Raw genomic sequence first — 19,476 nt, 5'->3', positions numbered from 1 at the left:
GTGTGGGTGTGTGTGGGTAGGCGTGTGTGTGTGTGTGCGTGTGTGTGTGTGTGTGTGTGTGTCTGTGTGCGCGTGTGTGTGTGTGTGTGGGTAGGCGTGTGTGTGTGTGTGTGTGTGTCTGTGTGCGCATGTGTGTGTGGGTGGGTAGGCGTGTGTGTGCGTGTGTGTGTGTGTGTCTGTGTGCGCATGTGTGTGTGGGTGGGTAGGCGTGTGTGTGTGTGCGCGTGTGTGTGTGTGTGTGTGTGGGTGGGTAGGCGTGTGTGTGTATGGCACAAGATGGCAGTTGTTGCCATGTGCTCAATAAGTCATGCGTTAGCCAGAAGCTATCCCAATGGGGGATGTGTAGCCCACATGTTACCTGGAGATCTCGAGGCACTTTGTCTGTGTAAGCACGTTTGCCAGCATGTGAAAGCCAACAGTAAACATTCTACACCACAACAAAAAGATCATTCAGAGCGGGATATTAAAATCCCTGTCTGGGTGTCCAATTCTGGTTAACAAAGACTTCCTCTTACTTGACTTTTGTTTAAGGTCACAGGCTAATCTTAATCTTAATCTTAAACAAAAGAGGGATGTTTAGTTTGCATGCAAGACCACAACTAACATCAACTCAACCTCGCATTAACCTTCATTTGAAACATTATCACAACAAAACCTTAGAAAATACAATGCATTTAAATAAATTGGATTTGACTATGACTGGATTACAATGAATTGGATTCAAATTGTCTTGACTTGGACAGTCTCTTTGGAGCACCTTGAGATTACATTTGTTGTGATTTGGTGCTTTACTAATAAAACTTAACTGAAAATTGTCCAACAGGTAGTTGGACAGGTAGTAGTAATTTCTTCAAATAACCTATCTTGAAACAAATAAGGGGGTTCTACAAGGGTCTTCTCTCAGTTCAATACAAAAGCTGTGTAAGTGAATCTTAAGACTCAAACTTTCAGTCATTTTTCATTGACGAAATCTTTCACAGATTACCTTGCCAGATGGTCTGTACTTGTTCCAGTGCTGTTTATTGATGACAAAAAGCGATGTCCTCTGTCTCCAGCCCTCTGCCCTTCAAGGCCTCCACCAATTTCTGATTCCCCCATTACTTTGAAATGCTGGCCTACTGACATTCTAAGATCTCCAGGCAGACCAAGCAGATGTCCTAAAGTGTCTTCACTCTTCATCTTGAAGGAATCAGCCTAACAGACATGGACACATAGAACAAAAAATAGCTATATTACATGTATTGCATGAAACAGAGAAACGTTCGACTCTGAGCATCAGCAAGGATACGACAACGAATAAATAGATTATGGATTTATGCAAAATTATTCACAGTTTTTAAAAATCCTGATCTAACCAGAAGTATAACCTTGGATCCGGCTGTACCACACAGGCACTTATTACAAATGTTTTAGTATTCCTGTTAAAGTCCTTGAAGAGAAGTTGAAAAATGACTTACCCCACAGTACTCCAATAGCTTTATGATCTCCCTTTCATACACTGAATTAACAGCATACTGCTTTTCCAGTTCTGTCCAGTTGACTGCTCTGCTCAGCACACCCTACACACAAACACACACATTTACACAGAGAAACAGTCAGAACAATTTGGACATAATTATTGGAAGACAACACATATGCAGCAGGCCTCTGGGATAAGCGTTTTTTTTAACCAAAAGTACCAGGTACATTTATTATCAGGGAACTAAATGTTTGTTTGTTTCCACTATCATACACTGTTGCAAAGATTAGGACAATTTGACTACTGGGGTAGAAAAATGTCACCTCATTGATCTGCGGCAAAGTTTCAGGCCTGGTCATGGAGAAGTGGGCAGTGGAAAGGAAGAGGTGCAATTCAACAGCATTAACCAATGTGCTTTTAAATAGATATTAGTCATATCAATGCTCTGTTCCCGAGTAGAGGCCAAGTACACTTATTTATGGTTCTTGAAAACATTTCACTTCTCTTATTCATCAGATTTGGGCAACACGTTTTTGCGACACAGTACAACCCTGGCAGGAGGGTCTTGCTTTCTATCTTTTTTCTGTACACCTGCTTCTTCTCTATTATCTTCTTTTTCAGCTTTTTCTCCCTCCCCAAAAGCTTTTTTTTTTTCTTGTTCAGCAGCTTTTTCTGGTGATCCACAGTTTGTTACAGGGAAAGCATCTCACTGTCCTTGTGGGAAAAATATTCTCCACACAGAAGATACTGTCGTCTGTTACACTCTCAGTCATGGCAGTGATATCATCTCCATGTGGCTCACAGAGTGTATTCTACGGTGGCCGACACGTGCAAACGCGCTGCAAACGGCGAAACAAATCCTACAGTAAAATGCTGCAAGAGAAAAATGCGGCAATCACAAAAACGACCGGAGCACACGCGCTGCAAACATCAAAACACATGCAAGAGAGAAACGCTGCAAACATCAAAACACATGCAAGACAGAAACGCTGCAAACTTCAAAACACATGCAAGACAGAAACGCTGCAAACATCAAAACACATGCAAGACAGAAATGCTGCAAACTTCAAAACACATGCAAGAGAGAAACGCTGCAAACATCAAAACACATGCAAGACAGAAACGCTGCAAACTTCAAAACACAAAGGAAGTTCGCCAGGCCACTAGGGGGTCTCGACCTGTGGGATAGGGGATATATATGGGAGATCTACCATATTAATGAAAGAGAAGAAAGTCAAAAGGTACGTTGTCATTTATGTCTTTTTTAAACACTTGGTCGTAATCTTTTGCCTTAATATAGAGACATAACTCCGCTGCTCTTCTATAATAAGGCAAAAGATTTACGGCCAAGTGTTTAAAAAAGACATAAATGACAACATACCTTTTGACTTTCTTCTCTTTCATTAATATGGTAGATCTCCCATAGTCGATTCCCTATCCCACAGGTCAAGACCGCCTAGTGGCCTGGCAAACTTCTGTTGTGTTTTGAAGTTTGCAGTGTTTCTCTCTTGCATGTGTTTTGGGGTTTGCAGCGTTTCTGTCTTGCATGTGTTTTGGGGTTTGCAGCGTTTCTCTCTTGCATGTGTTTTGATGTTTGCAGCTTTTCTCTCTTGCATGTGTTTTGAAGTTTGCAGCGTTTCTCTCTTGCATGTGTTTTGATGTTTGCAGCGTTTCTCTCTTGCGTGTGTTTTGAAGTTTGCAGCGTTTCTGTCTTGCATGTGTTTTGAAGTTTGCAGCGTTTCTGTCTTGCATGTGTTTTGAAGTTTGCAGCGTTTCTCTTGCATGTGTTTTGAAGTTTGCAGTGTTTCTCTCTTGCATGTGTTTTGAAGTTTGCAGCGTTTCTGTCTTGCATGTGTTTTGGGGTTTGCAGCGTTTCTCTTGCATGTGTTTTGATGTTTGCAGCGTTTCTCTCTTGCATGTGTTTTGATGTTTGCAGCGTTTCTCTCTTGCATGTGTTTTGGGGTTTGCAGCGCGTGTGCTCCGGTCGTTTTTGTTATTGCCGCATTTTTCTCTTGCAGCATTTTATTGTTGGATTTGTTTCGGCGTTTGCACGTGTCGGCCACCGTAGTATTCCAATCTGCAGACTCAGAGCATCCCTGCAGCTATTCTTCGGATTCCTGGGACCACTTCCTGAAAGTCTGTATGGTCACAGGTAACTGCTGAACAACAGGTGTATAGTTGGAGGTGAGGAGTGAACCAGATTGTGGTTTGGTTTTCCTAATGAAGGACAGGCAGAGAGCTGTATGCATCTCTGGTTGAGCAGTTAACAAACCCTTTGAAAGGCTGGAAGTGTATTAGAGAGGGTGATGTGGTGGAAATCTCCACAAATCACCATGAATGTGTCAGGATGTGGTGTTTGTAGCCTGGTAACAGCTGAGCTGATGTCATCACAGATGGCATCTGCAGTGACAATGGGTGAAATATACACCTATCAAGATAACACGTGAACTCAGTTGGGAGTTTCTGTCCATATTATCTACCAGCAAACAGTTTGACGTCTCAGGCTTAAATCCTCTTCTTCACAGTGATATGTACAGGATTACACCATTTGTTGTTAACAAGGCTTTGAAGGAAGCACTGGAACTAGGCAGGTACAGTACTGCCAATTTAGTGACATTTTAGACACTAATCCTTTCTGTGATCTGTAGCAATGCTAGTATTATTTTGCAAGAGACGTGTGGAAAAAAACACCCCATGTATTTACCTATATTTTTATCTATTCTCTATTTTTTTTATATACATCGCAGTTAAGTTGTGAAGGCATAGATAAAACAAACAAGTAAACAGAGTTGTGAGGAAGTAAAACCACGTATAGTATCACCAATACAACAGTTACATGGGACTTACTGTGGTGAACACACTGGAGGCCGTAGACCAGGATAAACAAGGAACTAAGGGGATGGGTTTTGGCCAGTCGGTAACTGCCAAGGATGCCATCTGGACATAAAAACACAGAGACGGCATCATTAAAACATTTGATCTTCAGACAGGAGCACATATAATCTTAAACGCCATATTTATACACTTTCTAAAAAAACAATTAATTAAAAAAAAGTAATTAACTAAATTGGACTGTTTTTAACAGGACTTGTGTTGGATTTGTTTACTTTCACTGTAAAGTGTTCTGAGATTTTTCAATCAAAAGGCATTGTATAAATAAACTGAATTGAGTTGAAATATAAGGGGTGATGTTAGTGAATGTGGATGTTACAGAGTGGCTAGTTGTTTTTTTGTGTGGGGATCCTGATGGCACAATTTTCTGGCAAACTGCTTGTGGATAGATTTGTCAACATGACAGCATTACAAATTAGCAAGGTGCTACTGTGCATTACAGAAAATTACAGGTGTGGAAATGAGCTAGTAATGAAAGTCACAAAGTAAGAAAAGAGCACTTCAACTTTGTTTAACTCACTTTGTTGTTAAATAGCAATGCCTATGATATCATTCATGATGTGATTCCATCAGAATGTGGTCTCTTTCAAATCTGGTAAAATATTATCTGTGTGTTTGACAAAAGGAAATGAAAGTTAAACTTGAAAAGGTTGTTCCTGCGAAACAGCAGTGAGAATGCTGATGAAGTTGAATGGGGATAGCTGACAATGCTAAAAAAAAAAGCAGGAAAAACTTTCAATCCTGAAAAACCAGTTGCTGAAGTCTCAAGAAGGAATTAGAAATAACAAAAGTGGAATGATTTAAACCTATTGGAAAAACGAAAGATTTGATGAAAGAGCCAAAAAAATGCAGAAGTATTTTTCATGTTTTTGAAGCTGTCGTATTTATAAATTGGCTTAATATTTGCCAATTTTTATTTATTTATGATTTATCAAAAGCTGAACGATTTGGTGAATGTCTTGTGACCCGTTTAATATTTGAATGGTGTCTCTAGCTAAAAGTATGCAGAAATAGTTAGGTTGAAAAGAGATGAAAGAGTTGAAAGTTGAAATTTGCATAAAGGGCTTCATATTTTAAAAGTATCAAAGTTAGAAACACCAAAAGATATAATGGTAATCTCCTGAAAGAGCTGAACGTTTTGATACCAAAATTGGTGAAAGTACTGCTGTGATTCAGAGGCTTCGAATTCAAAAAGTAACATTCTAAAGACTATGAAAGTCACATCGGCTGAAAGAGGACACATTCTCCTAAGTTTTAAAGCGATACTCCGGAGTAGATTCAACCTGGGGTCATTTGAACCGTGATATCCAGCCAAGTAGCCCACCCGCAGTTTTTTCGATATTGGCTGAACATCAGCTGAGTTACTGAGTTATCCCGAATAGCTTCGTACAAGGGTTAATGGATCCTGGCAGTATCTCCAAAATTACCACACTAAAATCACATGCCATGACACCAAACTTCTACAGTAGTACAAATATGGTCTGTCCTCACAAAACGATGCATTTGGAAGTTTGAAAATAGTCCAGGAGTTTATTATTATCAACACAAGCCTGATAGCTTTTCTGCAGCTAAAGCTGCGTCGACGTCATTTCTGGGAGCTGGGAGCTTCAAAGTAAGATGAGGGTTGATCTACTACTGTAGACAACAAAGTATATGCTATATTCTACATGTTTTTTTATGAATTTTTTGTTGTAGTTGTGAAATTATTTTATCAATGGAGAAATTGAGCAGCCTTGCTTTGTTGTCTACAGTAGTAGATCAACCCTCATCTTACTTTGAAGCTCCCAGCTCCCTGAAGTGACGTCGACACAGCTTTAGCAGCAGAGAAGCTATTAGGCTTGTGTTGATAATAATAAACTCCTGGACTATGTACAAACTTCCAAATGCATCGTTTGGTGAGTACAGACCATATTTGTACTACTGTAGAAGTTTGGTGTCATGGCATGTGATTTTAGTGTGGTAATTTTGGAGATACTGCCAGGATCCATTAACCCTTGTACTAAGCTATTTGGGATAACTCAGTAACTCAGCTGATGTTCAGCCAATATCGAAAAAACTGCGGGTGGGCTACTTGGCTGGATATCACGGTTCAAATGACCCCAGGTTGAATCTACTCTGGAGTATCGCTTTAATGCTTTTTTTTTGCATTATTTCTGTGGCTTAAAGATTTTGGAAACAGTGACAGGTTTAAAAACTTTTTTTCTGAAGAATCTTTCTGTATTCTTCCACTCAGTCAGTTGGAGCCTCCACTGTGCACACGAACATTCCGTGCCATTGGAATGCATTGTAAACTCAGAAATGATTAATTTGCCCAAAAACCTTAATATTTTAAAAACTATAAAAGTCAGGAACATGCTTTTACAACTGACAATCCTACAATGGGTTGTAAAGCAACACAAGCAGCTGGTTGATGAACTAGCTAACAGACTAATGCTGTTTTGTTGACTCACATATCCTCCCATGGAGATGCCAGTCATTCCTAGTGGCCAGTATCCTTCTCTCTCCAGCCAGCGGAGTAGGACTGTGGACTCCAGGATCAAAGCCCCTCCCATCACAAACAGGTCTGACACGTTCTTTAGACAGGACCGCCTAAAATATTTAGATGAAATATCTGTTAACTATACAATTAATCGATCCCCACATTTCACTGATAATCTCTAACCAGTCTTATGGTCTTCTTCTTGATCCCCAAATGTCCGTATGGTCCAGATACATTATGTTTTGCTAAATAAGTTACAACATATTGGCTAATAATTCTGTCACACTGATTTTTCCTGCTGCAGTTTTCTTAATTTGTTTGTAATTTGTTTCTTTAGTCATTTACCAAAATATATGGAAGTTACAGTTCTATAATGAATACAGGTACAAAAGGAAGGAAGTTGATCCGAAGTGTGGAATTTGGTATCTGTTGGTATGAATATGATTCAGTGCAAGTAAAACAAACTATGCTCGTTCATTTGAACTTGAAACCATTCTCCCTTGTTGAAGATACTGAATATATCAGCAAAGGAAAGGTTTGTTAACACTGAGAAATCTCTTTAGAGGCTTTACTTTTTGCCGTCGCTCTGGTTTTCCACTGGTATGACACTAAAGTAAATGAAAGCTGAAAATGGCTGCTCTCTTCTGCACTGTGCTTCTATCCAACATTTGCTCATTTTTGATCAGGACTTTTCTGATTCTGCATTTTACTGTATCGCCACATAGCTGCCTACATTTGGACATTTGGATATTGTTTGAGAAGTGAAACACTGTTGAATCAATGAAAAATGGTTTGGAAAAAAAGCTTAAAACCTCATTTCCTTTTACAGTTTCAGCGTGTACGTTTGAGTGACATTTATGGGCAGAAATGCAAACATGTGTTCATTGTTGTAGAAAGATGTGAAAAAAATATTTGTCTTGTTTTCATTACCTTAGAATGAGCCATTTATATCTAAAGATACTGTGGATTGTTCCCTGTCACTCAGACATGTTTCTACAGTAGACCAGAGGGGCCAAATCCGGACGGACCTTTCATGTTTTTCAGGCTCACTGGAATTTTTTTTTCTTCCTTGCTTCAAATTGGAGAGTATGGTATGGGGTTACTTAAACAGTCTATGCAGCAAGATGTCACTACATCATCCACACTGCTTGTTTTTATCATATCTAGTTTACTTTGACAAAGAGAATCTGTATTTTTAATTTGAGGAGTTTTATCTGTGATTATTTTTTTCATTTCAATAAACTTATTGAAAGAATTGTCCAATAAAATACATTCCAATTAAATGTATTTTAATACACTAATGACAGCAACATAATAACAGATAACAGTGGTCAAATCTACATCTACAATCTTAGTGTTTCTGAGTATATCTGATGCTGATGACTCTCTGATTTACAGTATCAATCAAAGTTGGGATACACCAAGTCATGCATAAGTGTTCCTTTATTGTGGCTATCATCTGTGGAGTGATATAAGTGGGACAAAAAAGAAGCCATTTTTCATAGAATAAGAAAATGAATGAGAAAACATAAAGAGGAATAAACAAAAGAGTAAATGTGGAAAGATACCAGTTTCCAAAGGGATTGTTAAGAAATCAATACTCAATAATAACCTTAAAGGTCAGTACATATTATTAACTGACGTAGTTTTTGTTAAACTATACCAGTTAAAATGATTTTTTCACAATATATAGGACAATAGAGAAAATAAATGTCACCCAAATTAAAAATATATAAGCTTTTGATTAAATCTAAAAGCCTTTTATCATTTTAAATTAGGGGATGGCTGGGATTCAGGGGGTAATGTGGACGTCTTCAAACTACCCAGTCCACATGTTGAAGTTCCCTTGAGCAAGAGACTAAGAGTCACTGGCCCTCATTTATCAAGCCGTCATAGAAAGCATCGTTGATATGAGCGGAGAACTCGTCGTACGCAGAGGCTCAAGTGAGATTTACAGAACATGCGTACCACACCAATCCCATCGTAAGACCGAGCGGCTGTTGATAAATCCGGCGGCTGAAATCCGTTTTAATTTGCGACATGGATAGACGAAAGGCGGCAAAAGAAACGCTGTCAACGCTGTTGAACAGCGTTGGCGCTGTAAATCGCAGACCGGACGAGTTATGTATTTTCCCCTACTGTGATGGTCAATAAAATGTGATAAACTCCAGATTAAATTAAATCTAAAATTGAACGATGTTTTACTTTTTCTCCAATAAGATCAGGAAGAAGTGGTCCGATATGAAATTTGCCACCAAAGGAGGTCGCAGCTCTCGGAGGGGAGGGTGGCTGGCCTGATCGGAGCTACGTCTTTGCGTATGCGCAGTGTTTAAGTGCCTCTCCTGTACGGCTCATAAGCCACTCATCATTTTCCCAAAAGAAATCCTGCCTGATGCGCGCGTTCAGGTCCTCTAACAAAGCCAGATCTGCCATCGTTTCGCCATTACCGCGCCGCTAGAATCACCTCTTAAATAGGCGGTTGAATAATGAGCCATCACTCTTCCAATTACGGAGTTGTACTTGTTTAATTTTTTTATTTATTTAATTTGCGTTTATGTTTATATTTATGTTAAAGTCAAATAAAACATGGGCCTTCTTTGAAGTGATAAGTCTGTAATTTTAACCTAGGGATTTGTTGCGACTCATGAGACACCTGCTGTTTATGTATGCTATTGCAGTCACCGCAAGTCAAAATGGAAAAGTGCGTACACGGCCTCAGACCTGTCGTGGCGATTTCATCTTTCCTGCGCTCACGATGGATTTGATAAATGCCAACCTTTGCGCAGAAAAGAACGTACACACGACCTACACATGTTTTTCGTCTTGCGCAAGTTTGATAAATGAGGGCCACTGAGTATGATAAATTACTTGAAAGGCTAAATTGTAAAGACTAAGTGCTGTATGAAAGTGTGAGTCAATGGCTTTTGTGGCTTGTTGCGAAAAGAGATTAAAGTGGCCAACAAGACTAGAAAGGTTGCTGAATAGACGTGTTTGCTGCCTGCCTTGAAACAACATCACTGATGGTCTCAAACACAGAGAAGGGAAGAAGTTGAACTAATTATCTCCAAAACTTATCTCATGAGACTGGTTGGGATGATGCAGAGAGTGTGCACAGCTGTCATCAAAGCAGAAAGTGGCTATTTGGAAAGATCTAAAATGATATTTTCTGTAAAACCCTTTTTCTTTTTTTAACCACATGATTCCATAGATATCATTTAAAAGTTTTGAAGTCTGCGGTACTGTTAGAGAAGAAAATAATCCAAATAAAGCAAAGCCCATGCATGAGAAGGTGTGAGAAAGCTTTTCAACTGGAATTGGGTATTATGAAATTATAGCCAGAGCAGTTGAAGTTGCAGTTGTGGTTCTTACATTATGTGTTTTACATGTTTACAGAAAAACATGAATATGCCTAAGATCTTTGTTTGTTTGTTTGTTTAAAGTCAATATCAGTGGAAATAGTGATGATCACTCTGAAAACTGGTAAATGTGTCTTTTAAAAACTGAGATAGGATATTGCTGAGCACACAAAGTTTTGTTTTGAAAATTTCATATATGTCCTAGTCATTTTGCTTTGCATTTTTACATTGAAGAAACTAGCTCATCATTTGACTCTTTCTTACATAATGTGGTCTCAGTGAGACTAAACTAAGACTCACTGAGAACGTGCAACGCTCACATCAGTACAAGCTTCTTATCTGCCTCTATCTGATCCAGCTGTCATTAACTACTGATCATGGAGGAGGAGCTCACTTACAGCTGGTCTTTAGGTTTACGGTAGCCATGTGAAAGGTCAGTCAAGGAATAAAAACGGGTTCACATACACAGAATAAATGATAGAAAGACAAACACTTGACCACAGGATGGAATTCAGATTTTGATCAGAAAATACTTCTGAATTCCTTTCAGTTCCACATGCGAGCATGCTGCACACAAAAGCCTTTTCACAAACGTTTTTCATCAAGATGTACTGTTTTCTTAATTCTGCATTACTGTATTTCCAATAGATCACCATTCTCATCCTATTGGTTGGTCAAGAAATTAGGGAGTAAACTTTTTAAAGTAACTTTCTGCCACTGCAGAACCAGTGTGCCTTGACTCGCTCATATAACCTTTGTTTCCAAGAATTACCACTATGACTGCTCAGGCACACAAGTTTTAAAGAATGACAGAAGTGCAACACTAAATAAATGGAAAAACAAAGGATATAGCCTACTGTAGCTGTGGAACAAGGAATATTTACAAAAAAGATAAAAGAAGAGGGAAGCAGATGTTGGAAGACCAAGGAAGGATATAATAAGGATTCTCCAGAAGCAGTGAAGCCATTCCTGCCTCTTTGATCATGGGCCTGGCCATCAGGGTCCGCCGACGCCAGAAAAACTTTGGACACAAGTCAGACACACAGCAGAGTACAGAGAAAAGGGATCAGGTTTCTATCATCTATACATCCATTTTCTATACTCGCTGAATCCGTTGGTCGGGTCGCAGGGGGGTCTGGAGCCTATCCCAGCGGGCATTGGGCGAGAGGCAGGGCACACCCTGGACATGTCGGCAGTCCATCACAGGGCCACACAGAGACAAACGAAACAACCACACACACGCTCACTCTCACTCCTAAGGACAATTTTAGAGACACCAGTCAGCCTAACATGCATGTTTTTGGGTGGTGGGAGGAAGCCGGAGTACCCGGAGAGAACCCACGCATACCCGGGGAGAACATGCAGACTCCACACAGAGTTGAGCCTGGAACCCTCTCGCTGTGAGGCGACGGTGCTGACCACCACACCACCGTGCTGGGTCATGATAAAAGCTTGATGAAAGCTGTTATGTTAGGATGGTTAATAAGTTATTTTGTTTGTTTTGCTCATAAGCCTGACCATATATACCTCAAACTAAGCTAGTTAAATGCTTTCACAGTCTCTCAGTCATTCATTAAATATGTTTCAGTGTTATTTTATTTTTAAATTCTCTTTTTATTCAGAAAGGCACATCTCCCTCACATACACCGCTACACATGTACAATAATACAGTTTGCTAAGGATTCAGTGATGTAGTCCATACTGCCCTTCTGGATCTTTCTCCCACAGACCCAAACCATTCCAGGTGGAAGTAATGACACAAAAACAACAGAATTGGGGAGCGCACCCCTACATGCAATCAATAAATCACACACATAAAAAAAAAAAATAAAAAAAATCGCTCTCTATATATATATATGACATATATATAAAAAAATAGAAGAGGGTAGATTGAGACAAAGCACGAGTATAGTCAGATAAAATCAGATCTGATTGGTTTTACATACTCTGTCCACTTGGTCCAGACCTTATAAAAATGTTCTTTCTCAACTTTGAGGGAAAAAGAAATCTTCTCCGTAACATAAATCTCATAAACAATTTCAATCCATTCGTCGATGGTGGGAGGTTCCACTTTTAACCATTTCCTAGTGACACATTTTTTACTAGCTGCCAACAGCATAGTCTACTATCTTTTGTCTTTTATGTTCCATGTTTCAAACTTTATATTGCCCAAGAACACAGTTTCACATTTTAATGGAATATTCACATTAAATATATTTTCAATATGTTTGTGGATCTCTTCCCAGTAGGATTTTATTGCTTGGCAGTCCCAAAAGATATGGAAGTGGTTGGCTCCATTAGACCCACAGAGTCTCCTTTCAGTGTTATTTTAATGCAAATTATAATATTTTTTACCTTGGAAGTCATCACTCGTATACTGCATACATGGTATGCTGCATATATGGTCATTTTAATGGCCATAATGTATTCAGTAATATCTACTCTGGGCTGCATGGCGGTGTGGTGGTTAGCACCGTCACCTCCCGGTAAGAGGGTTCCTGTTTCGAATCCCGGCTGGGGCCTTTCTGTGTGGAGTCTGCATGTTCTCCCCGTGTATGCGTGGGTTCTCTCCGGGTATTCCAGCTTCCTCCCACCACCCAAAAGCATGCATGTTAGGTTCATTGGTGATTCTAAATTAAGGAGTGAGTGTGGATGGTTGATTGTCTGGTTTGTCTCTGTGTGGCCCTGTAATGGACTGGTGGCCCGTCCAGTGTGTGCCCTGCCTCTCACCAATAACAGCTGGGATAGGCTCCAGCCGCCTCACGACCCTGAGTTGGGTCGTATAGAAAATGGATGGATGGGGATACAGTCATCTTTAAATAATGCTGATGTTAAAAGGTAAAAAGCCTTACGTGGTCTCCAGTCCCAGCTAAATGGATGCATACTGGTCTATTCTTCTGCCACTTCTTAGGAACTAGAAACTGGAACCTGAAACAACACACACTGTAAGTGCTCACAGACACATCCTGCGGGATTAGTTATAACCTCTACTGATGCACGAAAAGGCAAAAAGTGCCTGTAATTAATGATCTATGTTTGTTTTGTTAAATTCACAGGAACAATACATATTTGCTGAAGGCAAGGGTTCTGCATCCATATACATACTGAGATAAGATGCTAATTTATTAACTAAATGGTCCCTTAAAGTTTATAACTACATCTCAAAACAACTTGACAGAATCCAATAAATCCCTCAGTAAAACTGAGTAACAAGCAGAATTGCCTATGTTGTTAATGGAGGAGAAAGAGAAAAATTCCAGAATGAGAAAAGCTTTAGACTTAAATGTCCTCAAGACAAAAGACTTATAGCTCGGTTACGGCATGTATTCCTTTGTCTCTCCGTATCGACGACTTCATGTCTTCTATTAGAGAAAACAATTATTATCATCCTTCCCACCATTATCACTGATGTATCATCAAGTGCAAAACCTTTAGAAGCCTCTGTAGAACCTAATTTGTATTTAGATCGTTTCGGTCCTATTGAGCTATCAAAGACACTTCAGCCAGATCCTCTGTTCTCAGGAGGCAGCTGTCCCCAAAATAAAGCTCTTACTTGTTCTGAATAATTACAAACTATTTGGAGTTATGAAGTGTGCAAAATTGATCTAGAAGTATCCCAGATTAAGATGACTAGAAACGATTATGCCATGTCCACTAAGTGTGTTCAGTCAGAGGTTTCTTCAGTTCCGGTGTGATAAGGAACCATACGAGGGCTCGTGCATACCCACAGCAATAGCCTTACACAATGACAGTTTAGGACTATTTCATTTGTCATTTTGTTTTGTTCTATTTATATAGTTATCTTAGTTTAATCATTAATCATACTGCAATGACATGAATTCCCTTTTGGGATCAACAAAATAATATTACATTCCAAATCATCAGCTTGTCTGTTCATTCCCATCCCAACCAGACCGTTGAAGCATGTTTTCATAACAATTCCACATTGGGGTCTGTACCTGGCTTTGACTGCCTCAGGTGGCAGGATTCCTGGCACCAAGTGCTCCAGAGGAGAGATGAAGTAGCCATTATGGACAAAACAGTCAGTGAGCTCCTCTGTCTGGACACAAGGCAAAAACCATGAGAGGGAACACAAAGAGTATCCTGATAAACAGTGAAGAGAGATCAGTTTTGTGTCAACCTTGTTTATGTAAACTGGATAGTCTTCAGGCACAAGAGTCTTGCACTTCTCTCTGTCTCCAACGATCTTACGAAACTCAAAGATTCTGCAAAACACAACCAAATAGAAATGCATCAGTGGGGCATTAGTGAGGATCCAGTGCATCTGGGAGAACAGAAGGCTCTTTGTTATCTCTTAAGAAATAAATGTAAGACTATTTTGCACAAAGGGCACGTTGCATACATGCATTTCAATGCTCATTAGAAAGTACATAAATTTGGGCACCCTTCTGAAGCTGCATAATAATTAACTGAACACAGAAAATGATCACAGTGGCATGTCATTCATTTTCTAATAAAAGCTGAGTCCTGGGGTGTTTTCCAGACAAAGACATTTAGAGTAGCAATAGAATAGAAAAGAATAGAAAAGAAAAATATTTTATTCACAATAGCACGTTGTATGAAATTAAATCAACTGCTGGATATTTCAACAAAACAACAACCCAAAACACCACTCAAAATCTTCTCAGGCATTCGTGCAGAGGAACGAGTACAATGTTCTGGAAAGGCCATGTCATGTGTTGATAAATCATGTTTTCAGTTCTCCTTATGTCTCACCTGTCACGTCTTTTAGGTTTCCGCCTTCCCTGCGTGTCATCCCTGCGCCCTGATCACCTGCCTCCCTCAATCTGTTTCACCTGTGCCTGATTCTGTTTCCCCTTTTTATTTTAGTCTCTGTGCTTCCTCTGTTTGTCGCCAGTTCGTCTTGTCTTGTACAGCGTCCCAGCATTACTTTGTCTTGTATTCCTAGTTAACCTGATTATCGACCTTGAGTCTGTTTTTTTTGCCACGATTATTGCCTTAAGTTTTTGTACTTTCGCCTTACATTTATTGTACCATCTAGCACTGTCCAGTAAACTGTTTGAACCTCCAGCTTTGTCTCCGAGTCTGCATTACGAATCCTTCTGTGCACCCACCCTGATAGGACACCCCAGTCCCCGGACAGATTTTCATCACTGAAAATCTGTGGGATGATTTGAAGTGGGCTGTACATGCTCAGAAAGCATCAAGCCTAACTGAACTGGAGATACAGTTTGCAGTACCTTTTGAGGTCTTCAGGCTTCCCCCATCCCCCAATGAAGAGTTTGGTGAGGAGCAATCTTCTGTAGAACACATCCAGCCGACTCACACCCATGGACCAGGCCTTGGCATCTACAGAGAGAAGTACATGCTTCATTCACACAGTAAAGAAATACATCAGGTCACTACCATATGCAGACATGTCTACACAAGTTCATCATACAGAGGGGAGACATACAGTGTGTTGAAAATTAGGACCAAAATCAGGTGAAGAACTTTCTGGACATTTTTTCCCCAATTACAGCACAAATGTTAAACAAATTAACAATGTGATCTATTGTATTCCATTTCAAAACAGATCATATGACAAATAAAGACTTTGCACAATAAAGTCATTCACATTCACTACAACTTGTAGAATTACTGCTTCAACAATTAGGAAAATGTGATCAGGTTGTTTATTTGGACACAAGGGACAAATTCTGATGTAACAAATAAGAAATAAAGAGTGCATCACAGGGGCCTTGCATAAGAGACGAAAAACCACATTGCGTATGTTCTTGAATTGCAAATGTACACGAACCTCTCCAACGCTAAACATAAAATGGTTGGACAGAACACCAACTTTTTAGCACTAAAGGGTAACTTGTGTCAGGGTAGCAGAGCTAAACAGAACCCTGTTCAGAACCCAAAGTAGCATTATTTCACATGGGTAAAAATACTGAGTGCAAAACAACAACTACTTGTCAGGTGTGGTAGTTTCAGGTCACATAAGGGTTAAAGGTTATATAACAGGCATACACATAGGCCCACAAGTCGTTTTAATACATCACATCATACACACACAGCGGGTTTGGACTTGTCTTCAGATGTACAGTAGACAGGCAAACCAAGGGGTGCTCTGACTTTTTGAGGTTCAGAAAACAGGTGATCGAGTAGGAAGCGCATCAACCTTTTTTGTTCATGCTAACAGTCTAACTTCTTGGTAGAGATAAAAATAGGGATGTGAGAATTGAGAAAACAAGTATTGTGTTCAGGATAAGGGGGGAACTTTCACTTGCAATGAGAAGTCCAGACAATCAGCTGCAGCCACAAGTTTTATCCTCCATACTTGAGAATACACTTGATGTTACACATTCACACATGAAGGACAGAGATACACACGCTCCCATATACACCCAGTATATGCTCCCAGTTTTGCAAGAGGAATAGGGCTTGGGTTTTATGGACGCGACAAAACTAAGAAATAACTCAGCTGACTAGTTGGCCAAGGAACTCGGGCCTTAGTTTAACGGCCGCTACAGGTGGGCCGACGTCATACTAAACTCTATGGAGTAATAATGGGATGTCACTTAAGTTCATATGCGTGTAAAGGCAGATGAGCACATACATTTGGCAATATAGTGTATTTTTATACTGGTCTATTTATTAGTAATTCTCTTTTTTATTCTTGTAAATAGAAAAATGTTTCGGAAGATATTTAGATGAATGGGTCTGCCTACAATTCATAAAGGGTGGTATTCGGGGTCCCTGGAAACAGCAGACATCCTCAGAGCAATATAGCATTGAAACAACACAGTGACCCCCATCTATCCAAAGTTCAGCCCACCGTGACATCACATCGCATCCTCCACAGGTGCTAACATCTGGACCTGAGGCCCGCTTTAGCTACATCTTTGTGAAAGAAAAGAAAACAACAACAACAACAACTAAGGCCACTTACAGCGATTCACTGACCGTGAACACGCAACACAATCAGCAGCAGAAGCAGAACAACAGAGTGCGGCTATAGTTTGGAACAGGGGCGAGGCTAGGGTATCTTTAGTGGTGCCAAGGCACCACCGTGAGATAGCTCGGCACCCCCTGGCTCAGCACATTTTTCAAATATTATATTATGCTAAAAACTTGCTCTGCCCCTGCGCAATACTTTGGTGCGACTGGCCAATCTGGCAACCTTGTGTGTCTGGCAACCCTGCTTCAAAACGAGGCTTGTGACCAGTCCACTTATCAACTACATCTCTTCTGATGAAGAGTGTTTTGTTTGTTTTTTTGCTCAAGGATGCATTATTTTAGTGACCATTTTATTTATTTTCTAGCATTTGTTTTTGTTTTAACTCTTTACTCCCAAAATAAATGTTGAGTTATCTTCAATATTTGTCTCAGGCTCTCTGTTATCCCTGTCAAGCCACAGTCTTTTGAAACGAAGAGGTCCAAATTGAATGTTGTAGGGGAAAACTAGCCTAGCAAGCCAGACCCCTACAGCAAAAAGCTGTACAGGGGTCTAGTGAAGCTGGATAGCAGTGTGGGCGGGATAAACGGTTGTCTGTTAAGTTGCCTCTGCACTCAACGCCACGCAATAGGATGGCACAACAACCAATCAGAGCGTCGTCCCACCAACGGAGCAAGCTGGTAAATTAAACTTTTACCATACCCGGTGAGCAAAACTCAGAAAACGTCCTTTTTTTTCAAGAAAAACTTAAGTGCAGTTATCTGTTCGTCTCGCAAAGAAAAATGTATATTTAAATCTTCTAGAGTCGCTGCCAAAGCCAAATCGAAAGACTGTTCGCTGGGCGCAGCCATTGTTTACCTCTCTCTGGAACTACACACTGAAGCGTCGCACCTCTGTAGTCACTAGGTAGCACGGCCTCCGACCCCGCTCCTCACGATTTGATTGGCCCGATTAAGTTTCGATTTTCAGCCTCGCAACACGACCACAAGTGACTAGACTAGCCCGGGAGCAAATTCCATTTGCGGTCGCTAGGGGCGTCTAGATTTCTAGGCAAGGGGAAGACACTACTCAAAGCAAAACTACGGCTCTTATAAATGTACTAGTTCGCCTCAATTAGTGAGAAATAATGTGCCTCTGTGAGCACTGGGGGCTGGGCACCCCTAAGACCAGATCCTAAAATCGCCCCTGGTTTGGAACAAAGGTCATAAAGACGATATGATTAATGACGGAACTAAGCACAATGTTGAATAAGTCAAAGTTGGGTTTTGCTGATACACAGCACAGCAGATCAAATAAAAACAACAAGACGAAGAACCATGATAAAGCAGAAACCTTTTTCATAGTAATTACGGACACTTTGTAAGAGCCCTGACAGGCTGGCCTCCAGCTGTTTGCAGCTGTCCGAACTTCAGCTCCCACTCAGTTATCTGAGCAGACTTTCTGACCCACTCCAGGTGCCCTCGAACGACGAACACACACACACGAAGACAGACAGACAGAGGCAGGCTTTTTGGGAGAATCAGGAACCTCATACTACCTCAGAACACACGCGCGGGTTGGCTTTTTCTTCGCTTTTTGAGTTTCAACCTTGTGGCTTCACTCCGGAGAGGGCAAAGGAAATTAATCAAAAGGGAGCTGCGCATGCGCCAACGGTTTACGGCCGTTTACGGCGCCGCTGTGCGTGGATGTGTTTTCCTCCGTTATTCGCTAACCTGAACGGAAAGTATGTAACAGTGACGGGTTAGTGGAAAACAGCATGCCAACACGGAACGTCAGACAGAGAGAGACACAAAAGTAAAGATAGTGGATGTTAACTGGACATTTAGTGGCGCTGTTACAGAAAAGGAGCTTTAGGGGCTCACAGTGGCTTAGAATGAGGTTCAAATGTGGAAGTTTTTCTGTTTAGGGAAGCTGTTTTTACAGCATCAAAATCAGACTTTGAATTTGAAAAACCAACATTGGAAAAAAAAATCATTGGAAAAAAATTCAACTTCAAAAAATTCAGTGGAAAAGGAACCAGACTCAACATCCGGGTAAACAGGGAGAAGCAATCGATCCCTGTCTCAATTCATCAGATCAGCTCAATAGATATTAGTAATATCTATTACTCAATTTTATTAACACAAATGGCAAATAAAGTAAACTCACTCACCGAAGCACCTTCACCCGCGTTGGTGGACATGGCTGATCTGTCCAATGGAGCGTAACTTGATTGGCTGGCGTTTTGAGAATTGAGACAGGGATCGATTGCTTCTCCCTGTTTACCCGGATGTTGAGTCTGGTTCCTTTTCCACTGAATTTTTTGAAGTTGAATTTTTTTCCACTGTTGGTTTTTCAAATTCAAAGTCTGATTTTGATGCTG

General features: G+C 40.3%; 1 protein-coding gene across 1 annotated transcript in view; it reads right to left on the bottom strand.

Moving 5' to 3' along the window:
- abhd18 (abhydrolase domain containing 18) overlaps positions 1-18,760 on the bottom strand; it is a 30,579-nt gene extending 11,819 nt beyond the window's left edge. The window contains exons 1-11 of the mRNA XM_075480836.1: positions 18,652-18,760; positions 15,409-15,517; positions 14,328-14,412; positions 14,146-14,246; positions 13,039-13,114; positions 11,123-11,207; positions 10,585-10,612; positions 6,802-6,940; positions 4,307-4,396; positions 1,458-1,559; positions 986-1,194 (exon numbers count right to left, since the gene is read on the bottom strand). Of these exons, the coding sequence (XP_075336951.1) occupies positions 986-1,194; positions 1,458-1,559; positions 4,307-4,396; positions 6,802-6,940; positions 10,585-10,612; positions 11,123-11,207; positions 13,039-13,114; positions 14,146-14,246; positions 14,328-14,412; positions 15,409-15,500 (1,007 nt within the window). The 5' untranslated portion in view covers positions 15,501-15,517; positions 18,652-18,760. The remainder of the gene's footprint in view (positions 1-985; positions 1,195-1,457; positions 1,560-4,306; positions 4,397-6,801; positions 6,941-10,584; positions 10,613-11,122; positions 11,208-13,038; positions 13,115-14,145; positions 14,247-14,327; positions 14,413-15,408; positions 15,518-18,651) is intronic.
- Positions 18,761-19,476: the final 716 nt, after the last annotated feature.

The sequence above is a fragment of the Odontesthes bonariensis genome, chromosome 13 (assembly GCF_027942865.1).
Source record: "Odontesthes bonariensis isolate fOdoBon6 chromosome 13, fOdoBon6.hap1, whole genome shotgun sequence".
NCBI lineage: Eukaryota > Metazoa > Chordata > Actinopteri > Atheriniformes > Atherinopsidae > Odontesthes > Odontesthes bonariensis.
This window is presented reverse-complemented; position numbering and strand designations above follow the sequence as displayed.